This window comes from Nycticebus coucang, chromosome 22, assembly GCF_027406575.1.
Source record: "Nycticebus coucang isolate mNycCou1 chromosome 22, mNycCou1.pri, whole genome shotgun sequence".
Classification (NCBI taxonomy): domain Eukaryota; kingdom Metazoa; phylum Chordata; class Mammalia; order Primates; family Lorisidae; genus Nycticebus; species Nycticebus coucang.
Genome location: NC_069801.1, coordinates 28436868 through 28464626, shown reverse-complemented (window position 1 = coordinate 28464626; position 27759 = coordinate 28436868). Strand labels below are relative to the sequence as shown.

The following is a 27759-nucleotide window of genomic DNA, read 5'->3' as shown; positions in this document are numbered from 1 at the left end:
CCCATCTCCCTGGAAAGGGCTTTTTTGTTCATTGGCCAGTCCCAGTCACTGCTGTTCCCATCATCCTGCCTCCAGGTAGAGACCATCTCAGACTCGGACACCGAGAATAGGAGCCGACGAGAGTTCCACTCCATTGGCGTGCAGGTGGAAGAGGACAAGAGGTAGGTCACTGTCCGGTTGTCTCAGGTTTCCTTAGGGGACACAGGAGAAGAGAGATGCATAATGTCCTCAGTGGCCCAGTCTCCCCGAACACCTTTTCTTCCTGGAGGCGGAGTCAGAGTGGCCATAGAGGGTGTCCTTAGAGATGTCACCAGAGTAGTCATCAGATGTAAAGTGAATTCTTCTGGTACCCATGCTCATCCAAGTGCTCAGGGGTAGACCGAGGCCTATCCTGTGGTTGAGGGGAAGGAGAGGCAGGGAAAGGCTACAAGGAGGTGCTGAGCATGGCCTACAACAATTGTCCTTTCTAGGGGATAACAGGATTCTGCCAATCCCTCATTACATCCTGTGGTGTATAAGCATGTGAGCTCAAAAAGAAACAAACAGGAAGATTGCCTCTCAGGGGGCCCTGGCAGATATAACACTCCTCCTCATTTGACTCACACAAGCATTTAACCAGTTGGGGGTACCTATTATATGCCTGAGTCTGTGGTGTACCAGAGACAGTAGAATTACCAGAGCCACTATTCTGGCATTAGGTGGCCTCAAAAACATTGCTTCCTTAATTTCCACCTGAAGAATTAGTACTGTGAGCTCTGGAGGGAATACTGGAAATCGTCCTCTTTTTGTTGGGTGCCTGGGGAGAGACATTTTCTCCATCTGCCCTCTGGGCTGTTATGCTCTCACCTCAGGGCCTTAGGTATGGTGTCTGGGAACTTTCGTTGGACTGGCCTTAAGGGTTTCATGGTAATGTGAGTTGCCCAGGCCATACCCACTGGAGCCTCTCAATAGCAGCATTCTCAGCTGTCTTCCCAGTTGCCATTGTTGAGCCTTCAGACTTTCCCTAAAGTACCCCCAGCTGTTTCTGGGAACCCCTGGGGATGTCTTGTGTGTATATCTGATCAAGTCTTCTTGGGGTTCCTGTGGGATTCACCATTTTTCTTCACGTCAGCCTTAGCTCCCTGAAGTTCCCTATGTTCCTGAGTCTGTAAATGCTTCCACCAAGGGTGGCAAAAATCTGCCCTTATCTCCATCTCTCCTAAAGCTGCCACCCTGAAAATTCTTACTGTTCCATAAAGATGACAGAAAAGTAGCACTTCATGGCAAACTCAATTTGCAAATCCATGACTTGAGTTCTTGAGAGATGGGGGTAGGAGTCATGGATAGATGCAACTCTATGCTCTGAATCCTGTCCCATGGATCATAAGCCAAGCCCATGGGTCCCTACTCACGCCCTCGGGAGGCTTTTTGCCCTCTCATCCAGATAGGTTCTTTGGGGGAGGGTCCTTCCATTCCCCTAACAAGGAATCTGGGAAAAGTATGGTAGACATTCTAGCTGAAACTCGTGTTAAATCAGCAAACTCTGTTGCTCATTCATTGATTCATTCATTCATCAAATACTTATTAAGCATTTGTTGTATGATTGCTCTTGTTTACTATATTGAATGCTTAGAGAAACATCAAAGACATGACTCTTACCCTCATAAAAGTTATGGCCTAGAGGGAAATTGAGGCAATGAATAAATAATCTGTGAATAAAAATATGATTACACACCATGGTATAATAATAATGAGATATCATTGAGTATTATGGTGGAAATATGAAGGGAAAAAAGAGGAGATAAGAGAGAAGTGACCTTATTTAGATTTAAGCAGGTGCCATTTAAGCCAAGACTTAAGGATTGATGAGGGACACTCAGATGATGATTTTGGGAGAAAGTATTCCAGAGTGAGGGAATGGCATATGTGGAGATGCTAGGACTAGAAAGACTTTGACAGAAGGTTCCTGTGGCTGGTCTGGAGTGGGGTGGGGGAGCGTTGAGGGAGGGAAATTGGAGAATGGGCATGATACCTAATTGGAAGCTAATTGCAAGTAATGAGTAGCCATTAAAATGTTAAAGGAGCATGACATGATTTATGTTTACAAATGATCCCTAGCTGTTGAGTGGAGAATGAATTTGAAGAAAGCAATAGTGGAATGAGGAGGCTAGTAAGGTGGAGTTTTCATGATTCAGGAGACAGTGGTGATGGTTTACACTGTGGTGGCATTGTGATTGGTTTCCTATTGTACTTTATAAATGGACACTGTTAGTATACGACAGTGCTTAAGTTTTGTGTATTGCTCTTATATTCAGCAACCTTACTGTTCTCTCTTACTAGGTCTCAGGTTATCTGAACATCATGATGGGTTTCCTGTATAGTCAAGTTATTTTTCCACAAATGAGTGTATTTCTTTAAAATTTTAAAAGTGTATTTTAATTTATTGTAATAATGCATTAGGATAGGACATTAGTTCACTGCTGAGTAGTAGGGTGCATTTGTCATTCCTAACTTTAGTGGATATACTTCTCAAGATGATGTGTACCACACATTTTGATGGATATCATTTGTCAGGTTAGGGAAACTCATTTCCATTCCTAGTTGGCTAAGAGTTTTTATTTTTATTTTTTAAATGGAATATTATTCTATCCTCTCTCAGAATCTACTTACATGATCATAGATTTTCTCCTTCTGTGTGTAATGTGGTGAATTATATCACTTGATTTTCCATGTTGACCCATTCTTTCATTCTGGGGATAAATCCTGCTTGATCTTATTACCAGTTTGCATTAAATTCAGCTGTGTGGGTGGGCATGGTGGCTCATGGCTATAATCCTAGCATTCTGGGAGGCCGAATAAGGAGAAGGATCCCTTGAACTCTGTAGACGAGCCTGAGCAAGAGCAAGACCCTGTCTCTATTAAAAATAGAAAAAATAAGCCGGATGTTGTGGTGGGTTCCTCTAGTCCTGGCTACTTGGGAGACAGGAGGATTGCTTAAACCCAGGAGTCCAAGGTTGCTGTGAGCTAGGTTGAGGCCATGGCACTCTAGCTTGGTCAACAGAGTGAGACACTGTCTCAAAAGAAGAAAAATTGCTGTGAATATCAGAGCCTCAATAGTGTCTTAAGTATATTTTTCTCTTACTTAAATAAAAAAATCAGCCTGGAGGTAAGAAGTGCAGTGTTAGGTCTCCAGACACTCCAATCACCTTGTGTCCAAGGAGCTGAAGTTTGGGCTCTACCAGGAAAGTCTGAGCAGTGGGAGGGAGGAGGGAGGAGGGACGAAGAGGGATGCAGTCCTTCCTTTTTAAAAAGACTTTCTGAAAGTTACACACAACACTTTAACCTGCATCACATTGGCTAAAACCTCATCACATGGGGCTCTTAGCTGCAGGTGAGGCTGTGAGGTATGGTCTTTTAGCTGGGAAGCAATGTTTGGGGTATGAAGTACATAGCTAAAAATCAGAGTGGTTAATGACAAAGATAAGAATACATATATGGAGCTCTAGCAGTTTTTGTCATCGTCTTGCCATATTACTTATATATACACTGCTAGATTTTTGAATAGGTGTTACTTTCAGATTTTTGTATTTATTTTTCATAAGTGATATTGGCCTACAATTTTGTTTATATTGTTGTTATTCAGTTAAGGTTATGCTGGACTCCTCAAATGAATTTGGTAGCTTTTTCTGTGTTTCTGTTCTTTTGAACAATCTGTGGAAAGCAGGAATTATCTGTTCTTCAAGATTTCATGAAATTTGCCTATAAAACTATCTAGGCCTGATGCCTTTTGTGAATAGGTGAAACTTTAAAAATGACAGCTGTAGTTTTGTTAGTGGTTATTGATCTATTCCAATTTTATTTTTCTTGTTGAGTCAAATTTGGTGATTTATGTTTTTCCAAAAAATGGACAATTTTACAAAAATCAACAGTTTACAAAATTTTTGGCACAAATTATTCTTGCTCATAGTATTATAATGTTATAATGTTGTATTTATTGTATCTCTATGTTATATCCCCCTTTTTGTTCCTAAATACCACACATTTCTGCCTTGCCTCTCTTAATCAGCCTTGCCTGTGAGCTGACTTTTATTTTTTATATATTTTATCATTTAAATTTTTTTAAATTATATTTTATTAATCTTTTAAAAAGGTAGCTTTTGGTTTTGGTGATAAATTTTTAATATTGCCTTTCTTCTACTTTTTTTTTTTGTGACAGAGTCCAGGCTTACCTTATTTATTTCTGAATTTGCAAAATTGTGGTCATAGTATATGTTTGGATTATATTTATTCCTTCAATTTTTTTGAAGCTTCTTCCATCACAGATATATATATTATATACATTGTACATAATATACATGGTCAAACTTATCAATTATATTTTTCAAATGTTCATGCCACCTTTTTTTGGTATGTTCAATCTACTAGTTCTGACAGAGTGATGCTATAAAAGGTCTTACCATGAGCTGGGGACAGTGGCTCATGCCTGTAATCCCAACACTTCGGGAGGCTGAGGTAGGAGGATTGCTTGAGGCTAGGAGTTCAAGACCAGCCTGGCTGACATAGCAAGACCCCATCTTTAATTAATTAATTAAAGACAGAGTCTCACTATTTCGCCCTCAGTAGAGTGCCATGGCATCACAGCTCATAGCAAGCTCAAACTCTTGGGCTCAAGCCAATTCTCTTGCCTCAGCCTCTCATGTAGCTGGGACTACAGGTGCCTGCTACAACGCCCAGCTATTTTTTGGTTACAGTTGTCATTGTTGTTTAGCAGGCCCGGGCTATGTTCAAACCCGCCAGCCTGGGCGTATGTGGCCAGCGCCCTACCCACTAAGCTACAGGCATTGCCCAAGACCCCATCTTTACAAAAAATAAAAGAAAAACTAGGTGAACATGGTGGTGTATGCCTGTAGTCTCAGCTACTAAGGAGGATGAGATAGGAGGATGATCTGAGCCCAGAAGTTGGAGACTATAGTGAGCTATGCTTGGACCTCTGCACTCCAGCCTGGGTGACAGAGCACCATTATTGTAAGCGTGTTATTTTCTCTGGTAACTTTATTAATTTTTGAGAGTATGCAGTTTATAAGTATTCAAGCTTAAGCTTGGTGTATCTTCTTGGAAAGTTGGCTCCTTTATCATTAAATAGACTGCTTTAGATACTTACTAACAGTTTTTGCTTTGAAGTCTTTTTTTTTTCTTTTTTTTTTTTTTTTTTTTTTTAATTTTTTTATTAAATCATAAGTGTATACAATGATATGATTATGGGGCATCATACACTCACTTCATAAACCATTTGACACATTTTTATCCCAGTGGTTAACATAGCCTTTCCGGCGTTATCTCAGTTACTGTGCCAAAACATTTATATTCTACATTTACCAAGTTTCGCAAATACCCCTGTAATATGCACCACAGGTGTGATCCCCACCGATTCCCCTCCCTCTACCCACCCCCCCTTTCCCACTTCCCCCTATTGTTAAGTTGTAGCTGGGTTATAGCTTTCATGTGAGAGTCCCAAATTAGTTTCATAGTAGGGCTGTGTACATTGGGTATTTTTTCTTCCATTCTTGGGATACTTTACTAAGAAGAATATGTTCCAGCTCCATCCATGTAAACATGAAAGAGGTAAAGTCTCCATCTTTCTTTAAGGCTGCATAGTATTCCATGGTATTGCTGTGACTGCTTTTTTTTCAGTAAATTTTTTAATATATCTTTTTCCATCCTTTTATTTCTAACCTTCCTCTGTCCTTTTTAGATGCATTGTGTACCTAGAGTTCAGTAGACATATTTAATCCATTTAGATATATGTTGATTACTGATTTATTTGGACTTATTTCTATTGTATCTTTACAAATTTTCTAGCTGATGTGCTTTTTTTTTTTTTATTTAGAGACAGAGTCTCACTTTGTTGCCCTTGGTAGAGTGCTGTGGCATCACAGCTCACAGCAACCTCTAGCTCTCTAGCTCTTGGGCTTAGGCGATTCTCTTGCCTCAGCCTCCCGAGTAGCTGGGACTACAGGTGCCTGCCACAGCACCTGGCTATTTTTTGTTGCAGTTTGGCCAGGGCCAGTTTCGAACCCACCACCCTCAGTATATGGGGCCGGCACCCTACTCACTGAGCCACAGGCGCTGCCCAGCTGATGTGCTTTTTCTTTGCTTTTCCCTTTTCCTACTTTTCTGTTGAATTGCTCCAGTTTCTTTCTCTTCTTCCCTCCACTGGTTTGGAAGTGCACATTTTAGTAGGGAAATCTCACAAATATACTTAATTTCGTATTTTTCTAATAAGGTCTAAAATTAGCCAGTATTTCTGTCCTTCTTAGGCACAAAATAAGAGCCACAAAACACTTCAATTTCCTTGATACTCTCTTCCCATCTTCCCTGTTGTATTTGTCCGGTATTTTGATGATAGCTCTTTAAAAGTCTCTGCTAAATCAGCTGCTGTTGTACTTCTTACAGTTTGGTCGTTTAGATTTACAAACATGTTTTAGGCATTTATGTGTCCACTGTTATTTGCCACAACCCACTCCTTCCTCATGGGTTCAGTGTTCTTCATGACGAAGTACTGCTGGAGCTTGGGACCAGTTTTCAAATTAGTATCTCAGCTTGGGGTCACTTGTGTTTCGCAGGTAGTACTCACTTGAACCTCACACCCCCACACAAAGCAACCTTAATGTTCTGATTTCCCAGCATTCTACTTCCAGGCCACGTTCCCGAATCACTAGCATGGGTTTTCTAGTCCAAGTTTGTAAATGAAACAGACCTTCCTGGCGGTCGGCTGTATGCACAGGTCTCCTTCCAGCTCCTCGTGGTGCACAGGGTTGGGGTCTCTCCTCTCATCCTTCCTGGGCATTTCCTTCTAGCCTCTAGCAAGCATACGTCTGGCCCGATGTCCCTGTGGCTCAGTTGGCTTAGAATCCTCTCTCACTACTCAGATTTTGAATTTCCGTTTCGCTTTTGGTATCTGAAAATTTATCTTTCCTATTCAAGCTTGGCATTGTAGCAAACACACCTTTTTGGTTTCATTTCATCCAGGATTTCTGTGTGTTTGGGGTGTGGGTGGGAGCTTCCTAAGTTGGTTCAGTGTGCCGTACTGATTGGTGGACTAGACTGAGCTAATCTCAGCAGATGCTGGAGAAGTGAACCCATTTGAAAAACATGCTGAATGTCAGGGAAGGCCAGGGACAGGTCTTCCTCGCATTGCAAATGCTTGGTGAGATGTGGATGGGGTGAGCTGAGGAGGGAAATGGTATTGAATAAGCATCTAAAAGAACCGAATTGCCTGGGACAGGTTATCACACTGGGAATTCAGAAGGAGTGACAGGTGCGGAGAAGGGAAATCTGGTCTCTCTCTCTCTGGCCAGGCTCTTTTGCTTGTCTGCTGTAGGCATGCTTCGTTATCCACCTGCACAATCCTTTCTGTCCCTTATGTCCCTGGCACTTTAAGTCTGACTCACCACACACCATGCCCCAGCTGGTACATAACAGCAAGCCATGAATTCCATCAGCTTTGCTAGGCCAATATCCAGGAGAAGCCCCCCGCCCATTGCCACCCCGTTTTCTTGGATTCTCTTATCCTTACTTCTATCTGGATCATCCTGGTATCTGTCTCTTTCTGTACTTTGGTTTTAAAAATGGCTAGGCTGGGCCATGTGCAGTGGGCTCACTCCTATAAATTCTAGCACTTTGAGAGCTGAGGCAGGAGGATCACTTAAGGCCAGGAGTTCAAGCCCAGCCTTGACAACATAGTGAAACCCTGTTTCTACAAAACGTAAAAAATTAGCTGAGCACAGTGGTGTGTACCTGTAATACTAGCTACATAGAGGTTGAGGAAGAAAGATCTCTTGAGCTTAGGAGTTCAAGGTTACGGTGAACTGTGATTGTGCCACTGTACCCCAGTCTAGGTGACAGAGTGAGACACTGTCTCTTAAAAAAAAATTTGCTGGGCAGGAGTGGTGGCTCATGCCTATAATCCTAACACTCTGGGAGATCAAGGCTGGTAGATCACTTGAGCTCAGGAGTTTGAGACCAGCCTGAGCAAGAGCAAGACCTTGTCTCTACTAAAAATAGAAAAACTAGCTGGGCATCGTGGCGGGCACCTGTAGTCTGCTACTTGGGAGTCTGAGGCAGAAGGATCACTCAAACCCAAGAGTTCGAGGTTGCTGTTAGCTACAATACCATGGTATTCTACCTAGGATGACAGAGTGAGACTTTGTCTCAAAAAAAAAAAAAAAAATTGATAAGCGGGAAAGGTCTCCCCTTTTCTGCTTTTCAGGATGTGCCCTGCTAATCTCTTGGACTTACTGCCTCTTATATCTGGGAGTTCTCTGTGGGTCCTTCCAGTTGCCTGTCATCAGCAATGATGGGGTAGGGGCTGGTGTCCCTTCAGTTCTATTTCCACTTTACCCCACCCAGGTTTTATTTGTCCACAGACATTTATTGGATCCGTATTATTTGCCAAATACTGTGCTGGGCACTGAGAATACAAAGGTGAGCAGAACCCGTCACAGGCCTTGCCTTTACCACCATGTTAACGTAAGAATCCCATAAACAATGTCAGATGCAACAGGTGCCCCAAAGGAGAGGTATGTGAACCATGAGAGTGTACAGTAGAAGGTCAGAGGAGTCACATCGTGCTTCCCTGGGGTAGTGACACGTAGGTGGAGATCTGAAGGATGCACAAAAATTCACCAAGTGAAAATGGGAGATAAGTATGTTTCAGGAAGAAGAAGCAGGAGACACTAAGGCCCTGGGGGGAGAGAAACATACTTGAACAGTTACCAGTTCTCACTGCACCTGGCTTCTGAGACGCAGCACTCACCGGGCCGTGATAAAGTAATGCATCAAATATCCTTGCTGAAGATTAGAAGGCTCACTGTGTGTGGTGGCACTGTAACCCCAGCTACTCAGGACGCTGAGCTAAGGAGTTTGAGACTAGCCTGGGCAACATAGTGATATCCTGTCTCAAAACAAAATAGAACAAAACAGGCTTGACGCCCATAGCTCAGTGGTTAGGGTGCTAGCCAAATGCACTGAGGCTGGTGAGTTCGAACCTAGCCCGGGCCTGCGAAACAAACAACAACAACAAATAGCTGGGCATTGTGGCGGGTGCCTGTAGTCCCAGCTACTTGGGAGGCTGAGACAAGAGAATCACTTGAGCCTAAGAGTTTCAGGTTGTTATGAGCTATGACGCCAAGGCACTCTACTGAGGGTGAAAAAGTGAGACTGTGTCTCAATAAAAAAAAAAAAGAAAAAAAAGAACAAAACAAAACCAAGCAAAACAAAACATAAAAAGACTGTTTCTGGAGCCTTTTGAGGTCATAGAAAATGGGATTTTTGCATCCAATTGTCTCTAACCATGGGGTCTCTCCTATGTCTTTGATCTCTAGATCCCTTGGAGTAAGAATTTAACTTAACCTCCAGGTTTAGCATAAACAAAACCACTATCACCATCAGCAAAACCCACCAAAATAAACAAAAATAAACTGGATTCCCAGTTAAAATTGATTATCAGATAAACAAGGAATAAATTATGGTACACATGTAAGTGTGCTCCATGCAATATTTAGGACATATTTGTACTTAAAAAAACCCTATTTTTTTTCTAAAATTCAGATTCTACTGGGAGCTATTTATGATATCTGACAGCCTTACTTATACTCACTTGTGCACACCCAGGGGCACCTGGAGAACTCTAGGAAGTTATGGTTATTTCTAGCTTTTGGACCCTGGGAAAAGTATTTGCTGAAAAATGGCCCCTTGAGCCCTGGGAAGGAATGTACCTTCCATCCTCAGGAAGTTATATTCCCACAATAGTTGTGCAAAAGTGATGAGGAGCTGACTGACCATGAGGCCTGGGTGCAGGTGCTTAGCCTTCATCTTCAGGATGGTTCCTGAGTGGCCTTTGTGATTCCTCTTCCATTTCCCACCCTGGCCCCACCTTGGCATCACTGTCACAGCCCCTAGGCTGGGGTGGTGGATGCAGGGCCTCTGCTTGATGGTGTGTTTAAGCTCTTAGATGCTTTCTTAGAGAGGACTTCTGTAGGAACTAGTATGTGACTGTGCCTTGCTGGAATATCACTGCCCTTCCTCCTTCCTGCCCATCCCCCTCCCACTCTGCCAGCATGCTGCCAAATACTCTTGGAAAAACCTCTCAATGACTTCTGAATATTGAGCATTCCTTGGATGCTGTGTCTCTTGAGATGATCCAGTTTTTCCCCCCGAGGCTTTTGTGTACCCCCTTAGAGAATCACAGTAGACACTCTCCCAGAAGTAACTATGATAACAACTTGCAGAATCATCAGAATGTAATCATTGTCACCTTGAAGTACTTGGTGGGAGGAGGATTCTGCAGCCTCATTTAAAGGCTCCTGGGGAAATTATTTTGAACGCATTGTTACACATTAGGGATAATTCACAGCTGAAGCCAGTTTCTAGCCTGTGCTGACAGCTGTTGGTGAAGGCCATGGCAAATACTATCAAATCAAAAACCAAATAGGGGTTGGGCACAATGGCTCATGCCTATAATCCTAGCACTCTGGGAGGCTGAGGTGGGAGGATTACTTGAGCTCAGGAATTCAAGACTGGCAAGAGTGAGACCCCATCTCTACTTAAAATAGAAAAGTTAGCTGGGCCTTGTAGTAGGCGCCTGTAGTTCCATCTACTTGGGAGGTTGAGGCAAGAGTATCATATAAACCCAAGAGTTTGAGGTCGCTTTGAGCTAGGCTGATGCCATGGTACTTTATGCGAGGGAACAGAGTGAGACTCGGTCTCAAAACAAGAAAAAATAAACCAACAAATAACCCCCCCCAAACAATAAACAGCACAAAACTAGGGACATAAGTCCTGAACTTCACTACTTTGAAATTTTCTGTATAAATAGGGTAAAGTTTGACTGAGTTACAGAAAACCCCCAAACATCAGTGACCTAAATGATACAGGTTTATTTCTCTCTTGATAAGAAGTCCAGGGAGAGTTAGATGAGGTCTGGTAGGTGCCCCACAGTGTCAGGACCCAGGCCTTTTCTATCTTTATTGTCTCTTCCCTTATGTGCCTTCCAACTCATGTTCCAAGGTGACTGCTTAAGGTCCAGCCACCACATCTGCATTCTGGTCATTAGGAAGGAGGATGGTACCCTTTCTGGAAGTTACACATACCACTTCTACTTATATCCTGTGGGCTAGAACTTAGCTACAGGGTTACACCTAGTTGTAAGGGTTATTCATAGTGGCCATGTGTCCAGCTTAAAATTGTGGGATTCTGTTACTAAGGAAGAAAGGGAGAATGGATGTTGGGGGATAATTAGTGGTTTCTACCATCCTTCCAACCAATCAGCCAGCCACCTGGTCACTGTTTCTGTTTGAGGAGCCGTCCAATTTAGGAAGGGAGACGGATATGCAAATCGCTGACCACAATACCATGTGAGATGGAGTATAAAAGAGGTTTTTTCCAGCTTGCTGGGAAAGAACAGATGGAAATGACCAAGAGCAATCATCATCATTAATAACTACAATACGCTAGCTGGGTTCTCAGTGCCACATTCCGGTTGTGTGTTTGTCCAGTTCCCTTTCTTTTCAGCGAGGACTGCAAACCATCCTGCCTCCCTGCAATAGCTGACACAATGGGAAAGCAAGGTGCTGTTCTGAGTGCTGTACATAGATGATCTCACGTTGACAACCTTGGGAGCGGGTCCTATTATCATTCTCATTTACAGGGGGGAACCGAGGCGCGGTCCCTAGAGCTGGGGTTTGGACCTGGGCAAAGCTCCAGAGCACATGGGCTGTTCATTCTCATTCCTCCCCCAACCCCACCCCCGAATCGCCATCATTTCGATGATCAAGGTCAACTGGTGGCACCTCTGACCACGTCCAGACCAGCCTCCCATTTGCTTGCTTCTCTTCCCTTGCCTCCTGCACCAGCCCTGCCTTTGAGGGGGAGGCCTCTGTCTTCATCTTAGGAAGTCATTGAACCTCTCTAGGCCTCAGTTTTCTCGTCTGCAAGTAGGGATGATGCTAACACCCTTATTGGTGACCACTGAACCCGTTTATTCATGCAAAGTGCTTAGCTTGGCACATGCTGAGTGCTCAGAGGATGTTATTATTTTTTTTATCTCCTTTATTTCTGGTTCCTTGGGCTATTGCCTCTCTCTTCTCTGTCTTCAATTTCTCTGAACAGAGTGTATTAGTTTCCTATTCCTGCTGAAACGAATTACCACAGATTTAGTGAATTAAAACAATACAGATTTATCACCTTACACCTGAAGGTCCAGCTGGGTTTCAAAGGGGGCTACACGCAAGGTGTTGGCAGGACTGCATCCCTCCTGGAGGCTCTGGGAAGAAGCCATTTTGTCACCTTTCCCAGTTGATGGAGGCTGTCTTGAGTTGTGTGGTTTGTGGCCCACTTATACCTTCAAAGCCAGCAACTGCAGGCTGAGTCCTCACATTGCATCATTCAAACCTTGATTCTATTGTTGTAAGACTGCTTTGCCACCTGGAGAACAACTCGGACCCCACTTCAGGTATAAATCAGATGGTGATTTATTACACCTGTGCAGGCAGGTCGTTGCCCAAAGGGCAAACGGCCCTGAAGAGAAAAGCAGGCTGTCTTTTATACCATTTTTGTTGCCATGCAAGCAAGCAAAAACAAAAGCAGAACGTGGCAGTTAGTTAGCCCAGGGGTGGGGTTACAGAATTGGCTCAGGGGTGCTACAGCGTGGTGGTTGGCACGAGGGCGAGGTTACATCGTGGCAGCTGGCATGGGGACAAACTTGGCTTGGGAAATTTTGCTTGAGTAAGCTTTCCACCATTGTTTAGCCATTGCTAGGGGGTGGGGGTAAGTTCTACCATTGTTTTACCTGTTGCTAGGAGTCTTCGGGAACTCAGGGAACTTCCTCCTTCTATTCTGAAACCTGTTTGAGGAATTAACCCAAGGGCGGTTTGAGACAGTTAGGGGCCTTTAGGGATCCTTTTGCTGTGTATGACACTGTTTCTTCCTCTGACTCTCCTGCCTCCGTCACTCACTTATAGGGACCCATGTGGCCACACCTGGCTAGTTCTAGGTAGTCTCCTCATCTCAGGATCCTTAATCACATCTGCAGAGTCCCCTTTGCCACAGAAGGTAACATAGTCACAGGTCATGGGGGTCAGGATGTGGACCTCTTAGGGTACCCTTATTCCGCCTACCCCACAGGCACTCTCCCCTGGGATACGGCAAACAAACGTCCCCCTTTCAACAGAAAAGTGGCCAATAAACACATGAAAAATGCTCTTCAGTCCCAATTATCAGAGAAATGCAAAGCAAAACCGCTTTGAGATATCACCTAACCCCAGAGAGAATGGCCCACATCACAAGGTCCCAAAGCAGCGGTTGCTGGCGTGGGTGGGGAGAGAAAACAACACTCATGCACTGTTGGTGGGACTGCAAACTATCCAGCCTCCATGGAAAGAGGTATGGGGATGCCTCAAAGAACTAAAAGTAGACATACCCTTTGACCCTGCAATGCCAGTTCTAGGCATTTACCCATATGAAAAACAGGCCTTTTTAACATAGTGACATTTGCATTTGAATGTTCATAGCAGTTCAGTTCACAATCGCAAAGATGTGGAAACAACCCAGGTGCCCATCAACCCATGAATGGATTAATAAACCGTGGTTTATGTGTATCATGGAATATTATTCAGCCATAAAAAGATGGAGATTTTGCATCCTTTGTAACAGCCTGAATGGATTTGGAGAACACTCTCCAAAGTAAAGTATCACAAGATTGGAAAAACAAGCATCACGTGTACTCAGTACCAATTTGAAACTAGGAGATAATCAGTCACAGACCCACACGAGAGAAAATCTCAATTGAATTCAGAAAGGGAAGAGGGGAGAGAGTTCGGTAGCTTCCCCCCAAGTGGGTACAATGCATGGATATATGGCACACTCCCTGGGCGTAGGACACAGCTGCAACTCTGACTTCAACCTTTCATTTGTAAATTATATAACTTTATGGTTTGTACCCTCATATTAATCTGAAAAAAAATCCCCCCTTTAACAGTACATTCCCTTCTTTCTTCCTCCCTTCTCAGCCAAGCTCTTTGAAAGAGTCGTCTTGACAAGTTTTCTCCACCTCCTGACAACCTGCTGTATCTGTGTCTGCCCCCACATTCCACCAAACCCACTCTTGCTCTGATCACCAGTAGCTTCCACGTTGCCAAATCAGTGGGCAACTTTCATTCTTACCTGGCTGCGTTTCCCATGTTGGCTGCTCGTTCTTTCCTGAGACCTTTTTATCCCCTATCTGCCTTTAGGTGGATTTTTTTACTGGTTTTCTTCATCTTCCTTCCTGGCTTAGACGCCTGTCTGGGCCACATTGTCTCTACCTGCACCTGAAATGTCATTGTTTCCCATGGCTTTGGATCTCTGGATTTTTTTTTTTTTTTAAACAAAACAGTTTGTTATAATTTGTCATAAAAAGATAGCAATTAAAATTCTTTAATGGGGCGGCACCTGTGGCTCAAGGAGTAGGGTGCCGGTCCCATATGCTGGAGGTGGCGGGTTCAAACCCAGCCCCGGCCAAAAAAAAAAAAAAAAAAATTCTTTAATGAACTCATTTATATTTATTTTTCTGTTTATTATAATTTAACATTTAATGAGATATCTGAGCTTGACTTTTTTAAGAATATCTTCTGGGTGGCACCTGTGGCTCAGTCGGTAAGGTGCCAGCCCCATATACCAAGGGTGGCGGGTTCAAACCTGGCCCTGGCCGAACTGCAACAAAAAAATACCCAGGCATTGTGGCAGGTGCCTGTAGTCCCAGCTCCTCTGGAGGCTGAGGCAAGAGAATTGCTTAAGCCCAGGAGTTGGAGGTTGCTGTGAGCTGTGTGATGCTACGGCACTCTACCCACGGCCATAAAGTGAGACTGTCTCTACAAGAAAAAAAAAAAAAAAAAAAAGAATATCTGCAGCGCCTGTAGCTCAAGGAGTAGGGCGCCGGTCCCATATGCCGGAGGTGCCGGGTTCAAACCTAGACCCGGCCAAAAACCACAAAAAAAAAAAAAAAAAAAAAGACCTATTCTTGGGCGGCGCCTGTGGCTCAGTCAGTAAAGCGCCAGCCCCATATACCGAGGGTGATGGGTTCAAACCCGGCCCCGGCCAAACTGCAACCAAAAAATAGCCGGGCGTTGTGGCGGGCGCCTGTAGTCCCAGCTACTCGGGAGGCTGAGGCAAGAGAATCGCTTAAGCCCAGGAGTTGGAGGTTGCTGTGAGCTGTGTGAGGCCACGGCACTCTACCGAGGGCCATAAAGTGAGACCCTGTCTCTACAAAAAAAAAAAAAAAGAATATCTTCTTCGCAAGGTCGAATTTTGGACAGGCATACTCTTAAATGCTCTTCCAAGGATTCCAGCTGCGATTGATTTTGTTTTTAATATTATTCATTGCAGAAAAGCTCACTTCACACAAATATGATGTTGCGAACTGAAGAAGTATTTCTATCTCTTTTCTTGTAATATATGGAAATTCATCCTTGAGAGGTAACCAAAATATCTATTGTTGAACATTTTAACTACAGTTCTCTTACTTCTGTTAATTGTTCTTCTGTAATATTTAAATTTGCTGACATACATGCACTTAAAACAAAGGGATTGCTCACCCAATCCAGAGATGGATTGAGAGATGTTATGTCCAGTGTAGGTGCAGAAAAATATTTTTCCAAATTTGCTTATGATAAATCTAAAGTTTGTAAAATGTATTCAATAAGATTTTTATCCAAAAAAAAAAAATAAAAAAAAAAATAAAGGGCGGCGCCTGTGGCTCAGCGGGTAGGGCGCCGGTCCCATATGCCGGAGGTGGCGGGTTCAAACCCAGCCCCGGCCAAATTAAAAAAAAAAAAAAAAAAAAAAAAGATTTTTATCCATTTTAATCCCCAACAATAAAAAAAAAAAAGAAAAAAGGGCGGCGCCGGTGGCTCAGTCGGTAAGGCGCTGGCCCCATATACCGAGGGTGGCGGGTTCAAACCCGGCCCCGGCCAAACTGCAACCAAAAAATAGCTGGGCGTTGTGGCGGGCGCCTGTAGTTCCAGCTACTCTGGAGGCTGAGGCAAGAGAATCGCTTAAGCCCAGGAGTTGGAGGTTGCTGTGAGCTGTGTGAGGCCACAGCACTCTACAGAGGGCCATAAAGTGAGACTCTGTCTCTACAAAAAAAAAAAAAAAGAAAAGAAAAAAAGATTTTTATCCATTTTACACCTTTTCATTGGTTCAAACATTTCTACTGCATTTTTTCTTTTAATCCTTTCCTTCCAGAGCAGTAAATTTTCTCTGAAAGCATTAATTTTATCTGTAGATGTGAGAATATTTTCATGATTTCCTTGCATATGTGGCTCAGTGAGTAGGGCGCCGGCCCCATATGCTGAGGATGGCGGGTTCAAACCCAACCCCGGCCAAACTGCAACAAAAAAATAGCCGGGCGTTGTGGCAGGCGCCTGTAGTCCCAGCTGCTCTGGAGGCTGAGGCAAGAGAATCGCGTAAGCCCAAGAGTTAGAGGTTGCTGTGAGCTGTGTGATGCCACGGCACTCTACTGAGGGTGGTACAGTGAGACTCCATCTCTACAAAAAAAAAATAAATAAATAAAAAATAAATAAATAAAAATAAAATAAAGAATATTCAAGCACTGAAATAAATCTGCAAGAAATGCAACTTTATTTCATCAAACCTCATCACAAAATAAATCGCCTAATGGATTGCTGGATCGTTGATTCATTGTTCTTTTCTTGGGTGATCTTATCTCACACGGCTGGTTTTCAATGCCACTTGCTCAAAGATGACCTAGTCCTTGGTGCTGTACACACCTCTGGCCCCTGGTGCTGTGTTTCCAGTCATCCCACAAGTTCCTCAGTCTTTGGTCTGCCTCGAGGCAGGTATGGGAGAGTGAGGGAGTGACTTGAGAACCTTGAAGCCTGGGAAACTTTATCTTATGTCCCAGACTGTGTGTGTGGCTGTTTGCATCAAGATGGATGTGTTCCTTATGGAATTTCTCAGAGCACAGGTGCAGAGAATCAGTGGTGCCAAAGGACAGACCTGAGTGCAGCGGGGCTAACAGGAAAGTAAGTGAGGATGGCACATCTTCAGGGGCGTATTTATTGGGAAAATCCCTTCCTTCTGTGGTTTGCAACTGCTGAAGCTCCGGGGGAGCCACAGCTAACTGGAGCTCAAAGGCATACAAATATTAAAAGCACGCCAAGGTGCATCCTATCAGTACAGTGAGACACAAGACTCTCACCAGAAAGACAGAACAATTTAAGCCAGTGGCAAGGCTGTCTCTGAGGGCAGGAGGATTGCTGAGAGAGTTACAGGATTGAGGAGTCGTCTTTGGGCAGTCAGGAGGAACCAGGACTTAAGCAGGGAATGGGCGGGGAGCGAGGAGGAGGAGGAAGAAGGGCATTTCAGGTAGGGGAGTAGCCTGTGCAAAGGCTTAGAGTCAGGATCACGTGTAATCTGTCTGAGAATAAGGAGAATGTGGGGGGGTGAAGTCAAAGAGGAGGACAGACCAGCCAGTGTAGGAGGGCCTCGACTGAAAGCCCACATTGGAAGTTTGAACTTTATCTTGTTGGCAGTGGGGAACTGTGGAAGGGTTTCGAGCAAGAGAATGACTTGGCAGAGCTCAGCTTCAGGAAGATGACTGCAGTCTTGGGTGGATTGGGGAAGGATTGTTGGACCCCAGATCTTAAAATATGCAAGGTATAATTTTAGAGAGAGGAGATACCTTGGTAATTACTGATCTATTTCTAAATTATATGTGTGTGTTTTTAGAGCAAGATGTGTGTATTTATATCTAATATGTAATGTATGTAATATATTTTAAACACGCACACACACACACATCAGATGGCCTAGATGGAGAGTCAGTGACTTAAGGCACATGGTGACAAACCCAGCATTAAAACTCAGCCCTGACTCCTTGTCCAGTGCTCTTCCTCTGCAGCATGCTTAGTGAAGGCAGAGGCATTTGAAAGAGGCTGGTCTGACTGTAAGGCAGATGGTGATGCAAGCCTTGACCAGGCAGGAGCCCCAAGGGGGAGACTGTGTGGGAGACAATGAGGATATGTTCTCTCTCCTTCTCTTTCTCTGGGTGGGGGTTGGGACATAGGGCTTGTTGGAGACTGCACTTGAGTGCATCTCTCTTTCCTGGGTCCTGCAGCATCCTTCTGGGCCTGGTTTCTATGGCAACAGGCTCCCAGCAGGCAGCCTGCCAGCTGGAGGGAAGCAGGCAGGCAGGCAGGGAGAGAGGGCCTGGGCAGCAAGAGAAAGGGGGTTGGGAGAGGCTCTTGGGAAGCTGGAGGGACCCTAGAGTTGGCCCCACAAGGTCCTCTCCCTTCCAACCATGTAGGGGTAGGGGTGGCTCAGGATGCCTGAGTCTTTCTTTTGTGGTCTTTGAATTTCCAGACCTTGAACTTCTGTTCATTCCCCACCTCCTGCATCTCCTGACTCCCACTTCTTGAAGTATTAATGTCTGGCCCCACCTCACCCATCTCAGGGGGCCACTGACTTCTTTATAGAAAAGAACTCTGAACTGGGGCGAGGGGGAAAGAACAAGGTCGATTGACTTGCTGTTTTGCATAGATTTGCATATTATTAACTCAAAGACAAGAAATTTCCAGGCCCTATGTCATTCCTGCCAACAACTTAATTCAGCTCCACTGACACTGGCTTGCTGTGTCTGGCCAGGCTCTGGGCTGAGCCAGTGGGGTCCCTAGAGGGGAAGTCCTCCCAGCTGCAGCCCCACTCCACTCCTAGTTGCTCTAAGGCATTTTTTCCTGTTATGCTATAGCAGCCGGGGGAGTGTGAAATGATTGGGCTGTGCAGCCCAACAGCCCTGTGTCCAAATCTTGGCTCTGCTAATTTGTAGCTGGGTGACTGTGAGCCTCACAGGGGCCTTAGATTACACATCTCTAGGTGGGGCTGAGGACACAACTAAAACAGTGGGTGTAAACTAGCACGGACATGACATTTGTTAAAATACTGAACTACTTCTGCATTCATTGGTAAAGAGCCACGCCCTGGCACCTCCCTGGGCCCTCTGGTCTGCCCACAGACAGCTTATGGAGGGTGCTACTCCAGCACTTTGGTCTGTGCTGCTCTGATCGGTATGTGCCAGTGTCTGTTCTGTCCGAGGAGAACTGCTTGTTAAAGAGATTGAATGTCACTGCTGTCTAGGGGCGGCACAGAAGGTAGGGATGTTATGTACCTACCTGTTGCAAGGACTGACATATTTAAAGTGCAAAATGTCCATTACTTTGTAGATTCTCTTTATTTCCTTACCAGGGGTGGGGGTGAGGGCTAGGATGAGGCTGGGCAGGGGCAGAGGTGACAGCCTCCTCTCTCCCCAGGCGGGCAAGGTTCAAGCGCTCCAACAGTGTGACAGCTGGCGTTCAGGCAGACCTGGAGTTGGAGGGCCTGGTAGGCCTGGCCGCGGTAGCCACAGAAGACAAGGCCCTGCAGTTTGGACGTTCCTTCCAGAGGCATGCCTCTGAGCCCCAGCCTGGACCCCGGGCCCCCACCTACTCAGTCTTCCGCACGGTCCACACGCAGGGCCAGTGGGCCTACCGTGAGGGCTACCCACTGCCCTACGAACCACCGGCCACTGATGGGTCACCCGGCCCTGCCCCTGCCCCCACCCCTGGCCCTGGGGCTGGCCGCCGGGACTCCTGGATGGAGCGTGGTTCACGTAGCCTCCCCGACTCAGGCCGCACGTCCCCCTGCCCACGGGACGGTGAGTGGTTCATCAAGATGCTGCGGGCAGAGGTGGAGAAGCTGGAGCACTGGTGCCAGCAGATGGAGCGGGAGGCGGAGGACTATGAGCTGCCTGAAGAGAGTGAGTCCCTGAGGTGGACATGAGGGGACTCTGAAAGCCTCCCATGTGTGTTGCAGAGGAGACCAGGATGGGGGTGGGTGGGGCTACTGCCTAACAGGAGACTAGAGTTTAATGAGTCATTCATTCCTGGTGGTGGCAGGGATGTCAGGAGATCTGGAAGGGAGCAGGTGCAGCTTCAGAGGTCAGGACCAGGCCTGGGAGTTGCTGACCAGGCAGAAGGGCTGGGCCAGCTAGAGGATGGCTACCAGTCCACATTACCAAGTCAATGGGGACAATAGGGACTCTGTTCACATCTGGACTGGTGTGGGGTTCCTGGTGGTGGGGCCAGGACTTCAAGGCAGAAGGGGAGGTAGATCACAATATCAGATCATATCTGAGGCAGATGAAGGAGATTCAGTTAAGTAGACTTGGTCCTGGCCCCAGGGAGGTCATGGCCCTTCCCTTTGAGTCAGTCTTAGGGGAGATGAAGTCTACCCTAGAATCTCCAAGCTGATGGTGTAGTGTCTAGGAAGACAAATGTCACTCACACGAAATTACTAAGTAATTCTTAGTGGGCCAAGGAATCAAGCATTGATGATTGACAAAGTTCAGCCACAGGGTGGTCAGAGCTAGTGCCCTGGCTAAGGCTGCAGGGCTAGGTGCGGGCTGATCTGCATCTGCTCTGTGACGTGGGAAGGAGGATGCAAGAGGTTGGGATAAGGAAGGAACTCTAGGGTCCGAGGATATAGTCTTGGTGAAGTGCAATAGGACTTGTTAGGAACTTGAGGCTGTGATGTGGCTGGAGCTAGAGGAGACTGATGGGTGGACAGTGCCAAGTAACAGAGGGGTTAGAGGGGGTCATTGTCATTCTGGGCAGGCACCCCAAAGGTGGGGGAGGGTGCTGCACCATTCCCCTCCCTGAATTTCCTTCTGCTTTCCAGTTCTGGAGAAGATCCGCAGTGCTGTGGGCAGCACACAACTGCTCCTGTCCCAGAAGGTTCAGCAGTTCTTCCGGCTGTGTCAGCAAAGCATGGTGAGCACCCACAGGAGTAGAGCCTGCCAGGTATGCGGACCTGGCAGGTGACCCAGAGAATGTGTGTGCCTGCAGGGGTAGCTGTTGAGTATTGTGCCTGGAGGCGGGACCAGGCATTTGTGCCAAAGAGGGAGCGGCCTGGGCTCTTTCTTGTCCCCTGCCACACTCTCCTAGGTTGGGCTTTCTGACAGTGAGGGTGATTGGGGCTTTCTCTGGTTCTGGCTGGAGCTCAGACCTCCCTGACTGCCTGTATTCCCCCACCACCTTTCTCTCTGCTCAGGACCCCACTGCGTTCCCTGTACCCACCTTCCAGGACCTGGCGGGTTTCTGGGACCTCCTGCAGCTCTCCATTGAGGATGTGACCCTCAAGTTCCTGGAGCTACAGCAACTCAAGGCCAACAGCTGGAAACTCCTGGAGCCTAAGGTTGGGGGGAGCGTCCCTTCAAGTCAAGGGCCTAGACTCTGGAAAATCCTTTTACTCAAAGAGGTGGGGTGGGGAAGGACAGTGGAAGAGACCCATGGCAGCAAGGGCAGCCCTGGACAGGTGATGAGTAGCCACCCCCTTCCAGAATGGCCACAATCCTGGTCATTTCTGTTTGCCTGGCCTCAGTGCTTGTCACTGCATGAGTTACCAAAACTGTGGCTGCCTTTTGTCACCAAACTGGGGTGATGCTGGACAGCTGCAGATTCAGGGATCAGAACCAGACCTTCCAGAAGGGACGGGCGGTCCTCAGTCCGAGCCTAGGCACAGAGGGAAGAGCTTTCAGAGTCTAGTCAGCCCCCAGCCTACTAGACCTTGTCTGCAATGTGGCCCAGGGGCCTGGGGTGTGGACTCCATTGCCTTGCAGGGCAGAGTGAAAAGCCTGCGTTCCGATGCGAACTGTCGAGAATGGCGCCACCAGGGGGCGCTCGATTTTCTCTTGCTTTGATGAAAAATGTGGGTTTTTGACCTTGGTGGAACGAGCGCACCTGAGGCTTCAGATCACGCGATCCGGGGCCGATGCGGAGCGCTGCCACGTTTGGCGCCACTCGAGGGACGCGGGGGAGAGAACCAGGGAGTTGTGTGGGGTCCCGGTCCCAGCTCAGCCGCCGCCTTTCTCCCGGCAGGAGGAGAAGAAGGTCCCTCCGCCGATACCAAAGAAGCCCCTGCGGGGCCGGGGCGTGCCGGTGAAGGAGCGCTCGCTGGACTCCGTGGACCGGCAGCGGCAGGAAGCGCGCAAGCGGCTCCTGGCGGCCAAGCGCGCCGCCTCCTTCCGCCACAGCTCGGCCACCGAGAGCGCCGACAGCATTGAGATCTACATCCCCGAGGCCCAGACCAGGCTGTGACCGACCCGGCCCGCCCAGCCCGGCCGGGGCCCGCGGTTTTCTACCCGTACTGTACACCCAGCGTCGAGGTCACTGTGAACACGGGCCGCCCCGTGCGCCCGCCCCGCCGGTACCGCACGTCCCGGCTCCTGCTGCCCGTCACGCTCTCGTGGGTTTTTTACCTTCCTGACCCCACGCGGAGGCGCCCGGGCTCGGCAGGGGGCCGTGCCTCTCCACCCTGCGACCCTCACCGGGACCCCCTCCCACCTGGTCCGACGCTTTGTCCCCACCTCCTCCCTTGGGCACCATCTCTGCCATCATTTCCCCTCACGGGCCAGGCCGGGCCAGGTCCCCCATCTGGGCTCTGCGTCCCCCCACCCCGCGGGGCTGGGCTTCGTGGGGATCAAGCTTCGTGGCTTTTTATGAAGAATCCCGACCCCCGCCTAGGAGCCACCCCACCCTCCTCCCCAGGGCTCTGCCCTCCGCCCACCGGGCCCAGGGACCACAGTGGCTGGACCAACCCAGGACCAGGGTGCCTGGGCCTCTCCCCTTTCCCAGTGGCTGGGGAGGGGAGATGGGGGCTTCCCCTCACCACACCTGTGGCTGTTCCCACATCCCCGTGAGTATCCCAGGAAAAATAAAACGCAGAACTGCATTCTAGCCAGCTGCTGTCTCCGGAAGAAGCCACCTCTGCCCCGCGTGTCCACAGGGGTGGAGAGAGAACACATTCTTGGTTTGGGGACAGCAGGGGTTGCTTGAGCTCCTCCCAGGGATAGGCCAGCTGGAGGACAGGAGATGTGGCCACAGTAAGGACCCAGACTCTCCTGGAGGGTTCAGGTGGGGTGAAGACAGAGGATGATCTCTCTCCACTTCCTGGTTCGCTGCTTCCCATTCTGCTCCCAGCCCTCCCAGGGTTCCCCCAGAGAGGGAAGCAGGGAGCTGGCCTAGCACACAGCATGTTTTCAAAAAACAGGGCGTGTGGTTATTATTAGGTATTGACAAATATTGGTTTCCTTTCCCCTAAGGGCACAGTGTTCCTTCACTCCAGTCATTGCTGATCCGCAGCAGCAGAACTGTTTGGTTTAGTCCTGTCACGTTTTCTGAAGCCTCTGTGGGGGGGGGGGCTTCCTTGGTTGGGGAAGGGGAGGTACAAAGAACAGAACTTTCCTGGGAAGCTAAGTGGCAACCCAAATCTAGTATTGATGGCTAGTATCTATTGAACGCCTCATAGGAGTCAGGCAAGGGTGGGTGCTTTACCTGAATGTAGCTCCTCCTTACAACAGATGAGAAAGCTGAAGCTCAGGGCAGGTTAAGTGACCTGCCCAAGGTCACAGGGCTGAGAGTGGTAGACACAGGTCTAATGCTAAATCATGAGCATTCATTTTTATAGCCTTTTTAACCTAGAAAGTGTTTGTTGAAAGTCTCCATCCAGAAGGCCCCCTTCTCCATCCTCCAGTAGTCCTTGGGTTGATGTGCCACCTGAGGCAGGAGGAAGCATCTTCTAGAGGGTTGGCTGCTCTTCTGGGCCACACTGGTCCAACCAGTTCTCATTCATTTGTTCAACAGACGGGTATCACTATGGAGCACAGCAGGGACAGCCCTGAACAAGATGTGGTTTCTGCTTTTATGGAGCTTATGGTCTGTTGGGAAAACCAAACAAGTAAATAAGCAGTTAAAATACAGGGGTGAGTGCCAGAAAGATGATTAGGGAGTAGCCGCTAGAGGAGGGCTTGGGGTTGAGAAGGATGTTTGGGATCAGAGAACAGCTATGGAAAGGCCTGGAGGAGGTAGAGGCATTGAGAACGTGGAGGCTTGATTATATTGGCCCTGGGGGTCATGTTGGGGTGGGTGCCCTAGGCCCTGACAGTGTGGGGAGCCATAGGAGGGTTCTGAACAGGAGAGGGGCGTACACATATTTTACAGGCAGACTACTGAGAAAGCAAGAAATGGTACCCCCATGCTCACATGAGCCTTCTGGAAGGTGGGGAGGGCTCCAGTGTGATTTGACTTCCCAAAAGTGAAACTGGAGCTGATCCCATACAGATTCCTGGGCCTGGTCCAAGACTTCGTGAATAGGCTCTTTATGAAGGAGTTTTTAACAAGTGCTCACATGATTCTGATGAGCAGACAGGTTTAGGGACACTTAGATTGGATGGCTGTCGCTGGGTTTCCACTAGAAATGCTCATTTGTCTATTTCCCATAGACTTGCCAAATGAGACCTTGGTGAGGTCACTTTACCTCTCTGAGATTGTCTTCTCATCTTTAAAATAGGGATATGGGTAAGGTTTGAACTCAACGATATTCAGAGCAATCTTGTAAAGCAGTTATTTATCACTTCCATTTACAGATGAGGAAACTGTGGCTTGGAGGTTAAACAACTTACCCCAAATCACAAAGCTGGGAAGTGGTCAAGTTTAACCCTCTTTTTATGAGTCCAAGACTTTTCTCAGAAATTGGCCTGGGTTCCTCAGGATCAGGAGGCATGTGGGTACAGAGGTACCGGTCCTCTGTGTATTTGCAACTCTGTGCTTGTCCTGCTAGCGATGTGATGTCTAAAATCTCAGGTGGGGCTGATGTGGGCAGGCATTTGGTGGTGGGGGTCCTGGGCAATTGTGCTGAGCTGGTTGGGTAAGTGAAAGATTAGATTCTGTCCTTGTGCTTGAGTTGCTCTTGATCTGGCCACAGACAGGCACATTAGCCGAATGTGCTGGTACAAGCTGGAGCCTCTAGCAAGCAGGGTGGCTTAGTATATTCTGTGCTGTAGCAGAATACCACAGACTGGGTAATTTATAATGAACAGATACTGGCTTTCAGTTCTGCAGGCTGGGAAGTCCGATGTCAAGGTGCCAACACCTTATGAGGGCTTTCTTGCTGCATCATCCCATGCCAGAAGGTGAGGGCTAGAAGGGCCTGAACTTGCCCTTTATAAGGGCACTAACTAGTCCCACCCATGAAGGTGGAGCCCTCATGACCTAATCACCTCTTAAAGGTCCCACATCTTAGTACTGTTACAATGGCAACTAAATTTCAGTATGAATTTTGAAGGGGACAAATATTCAAACCATAGCACAGGGCCTGTGGCAAAGCTTTCTGCCTTGTGAACTGGGGGACTTAGGGGGTCTTGTCTGATGTACTAGCATTTTACAGTCAAGGAAGAGAAGGGAGAACGTTCATTTCAGGCAAAGTGACCAGCTTGGGTAAAGGCATGGAAAAGCATGTGTGTTGGGAATGATGGAACGAGTATAGGCTGGAGAGGGGTGACAGGACAGGTGTGTCGAAGGTGCAGAGGAGATAAGGACACAGGGACTCATGGAGATGGGGGGGGATCTCAAGCGGAGACTTCATGGCTTTATTTAAGTTTTTGAAACACCCCTCGGCCATAGAATGGAAATGGACTACAGAGGGAAATAGGAAGGCAGGGAGACTGTTGAAGAAGCTGCTGAAATGGTCCATGTAAGAGATAATGATGTTGACTTTGAGATACATTCAGGGGCACAGATGCCATATGCTGGATCTGGGGAATAATGCAAGATGGAGAGGCTTTGAAGATGTCACTCAGGGTTTAGGCCGAAAGAATGAGTAATGCCATAAATGGACATTATAGAAGAAGAACTCAATTTGGGGAATACTTACCACGTCAATAACCATTTACCGAACACTTAGGAGGTGCCAAATACTATGCCAAGCACTTTATACACATTTAGGTGATTTAATACTCACAGCGACTCTAGGGGGTGGGTACTATTATTGTCTTTTTTTAAACAAAGAGTGTAAATAGCTTTTCTGAGATTAGCAGACAGCAGAGTCAGGATTTGAACCCATGGCTATCTAATTTCTAAGTCTATGCTTTGGAGTCTCACTCAGTTCTGCCTGAGGGAACAGCCGGCCATTACTCAAGACTCAGCTCAAGGGCTGGTTCCTCCAGGGTGAGCCTTCCCTGAATCTTCCCGGCTAGGCTGGCGCTCCTCCTCTGTGCTGCTTGTACATACTTCTGTCATCACATTTCCTACACTCTACTGACATTCCGTAGACCCATCTGCTTCTTCAGTCGGAGAACTCCCGGGGGCAGGGAGGGTCCCAGTCATTTCTGCATCTCCAACGCCTACTAGCACATGTTGATTGGCTGACTGAATACCAGTTATTTTAGGCAGTTCTGTTCCCCCTTTCCTCTTACATAGTATGTGAACAAGTTCTGCTAATAATGATCTCCTAAATATTTCTTTATACTGTTGGGGCTCAGAAAGTGATACCCCGAAGACTGGCGCTTTGACATGCCAAGAGGCCTTAGACACTGCGTCAGAATCAAGGTCCCTCTAACCTTGTCTTGTACTCCACCGTCCAAGTGCAGGGAGCAACCTTCTCTGTAATTTCCTTACCTGACCAAGCAAGCTTCTTTCCACAACAAACACAATTGCCTTCCTCCCCTCCCTGAAATCTCATCTATCTCAGAAAAGAAGACTGAGGACTGCATCTGCGCCTGAATGGATATTTCACAAGATGATACCTGCCGCTTGGGCTCATAAAGATTCCAAAGAGAATTCTTTACAAATTAATTTTTATTTCTTCTCCCTAATAATCATTTGCTGCCCCTCAAAAAATTGTCTATGTTCCTCATCCCCCTCCTTCCCAATGAAAAAGGGTATATAAGCTTCTGTACTCCACTAAATTACTGGGTAATCAGTCTCCTGTGACCAACCCCTGCCCTGTGCTATGCACATTAAAATAAAATTTTGTATGTCTTTTCTCCTATGAATCTGCCTTTTGTCCATTGATTCTCACTGAACCTTCCAAGGGCAAAGGAGAAGTTTTCCCTTGGGTACTACAATAATGTTCCATTTTCTCCATCTTCATTGCCAGGGTTTAGCACTGGGTTTTTAGATAATAGAAAAGGGTGTCCAACCTGATAGTGCAGGCTAGGGGGCTCTCTACAGGGGTGACCCTGAATTTAGAAAAAGGAGCTGGAGCTACTTTGGTAAAGAAAGGTGGAAAGGGCGGTGAAGGTGGATGAAAAAGCCTAAGTAAGGCACTGAGGTGTCAAACAGTTTGTCTGCTGGGTTCAGTGTTGCTGCTGAAATAAATTTGCCAGGCCGAGATAAGTGGCATGAGGGTGGGAAAGCAGGATATCTGGGCCAGGCATGATGGCTCACACCTGTAATCCCAGCACTTTGGGAAGCCAACGCAGGAGGCTCGCTTGAGGCCAGGAATCTGAGGTTGCAGTGAGCTCTGATAACTCCATTGTACTGTAGCCTGGGTGACAGAGTGAGACCCCATCTCAGAAAATTAAAATAGGCCAGGCACAGTGGCTGATGCCTGTAATCCTAGCACTGTAGGTGGCACAGGAGGGAGGTTTGCTTGAGCTTAGGAGTTGCAGGCCAGCCTGAACAAGAGTGAGAACCCATCTCTACTAAACATAGAAAAACTAGCTGGGGGTGGAGGATGTGGGTTTTAATTCCCCTAAAGAGTGGGAGAGGTTTTAAAAAGACAGAAATGATTTTTTTTTTTTTTTGTGCTTTTTGGCCGGGGCTGGGTTTGAACCTGCCACCTCTGGCATATGGGACTGGTGCCCTACTCCTTGAGCCACAGGCACCACCCCAGAAATCATTTTTTACTCCCTTT

The 27759-nt window shown here is 47.0% G+C and overlaps 1 protein-coding gene across 2 annotated transcripts in view; it reads left to right on the top strand.

The window, feature by feature from the left end:
• Nucleotides 1-26877, top strand: part of DLGAP3 (DLG associated protein 3) — a 70428-nt gene extending 43551 nt beyond the window's left edge. For both annotated transcript variants that reach the window (XM_053575157.1, XM_053575158.1), the window contains exons 8-12: nt 76-161; nt 19341-19825; nt 20746-20837; nt 21118-21261; nt 21945-26877. In XM_053575157.1, coding sequence (XP_053431132.1) covers nt 76-161; nt 19341-19825; nt 20746-20837; nt 21118-21261; nt 21945-22163 — 1026 coding nt within the window. In that variant the 3' untranslated portion in view covers nt 22164-26877. The remainder of the gene's footprint in view (nt 1-75; nt 162-19340; nt 19826-20745; nt 20838-21117; nt 21262-21944) is intronic.
• Nucleotides 26878-27759: the final 882 nt, after the last annotated feature.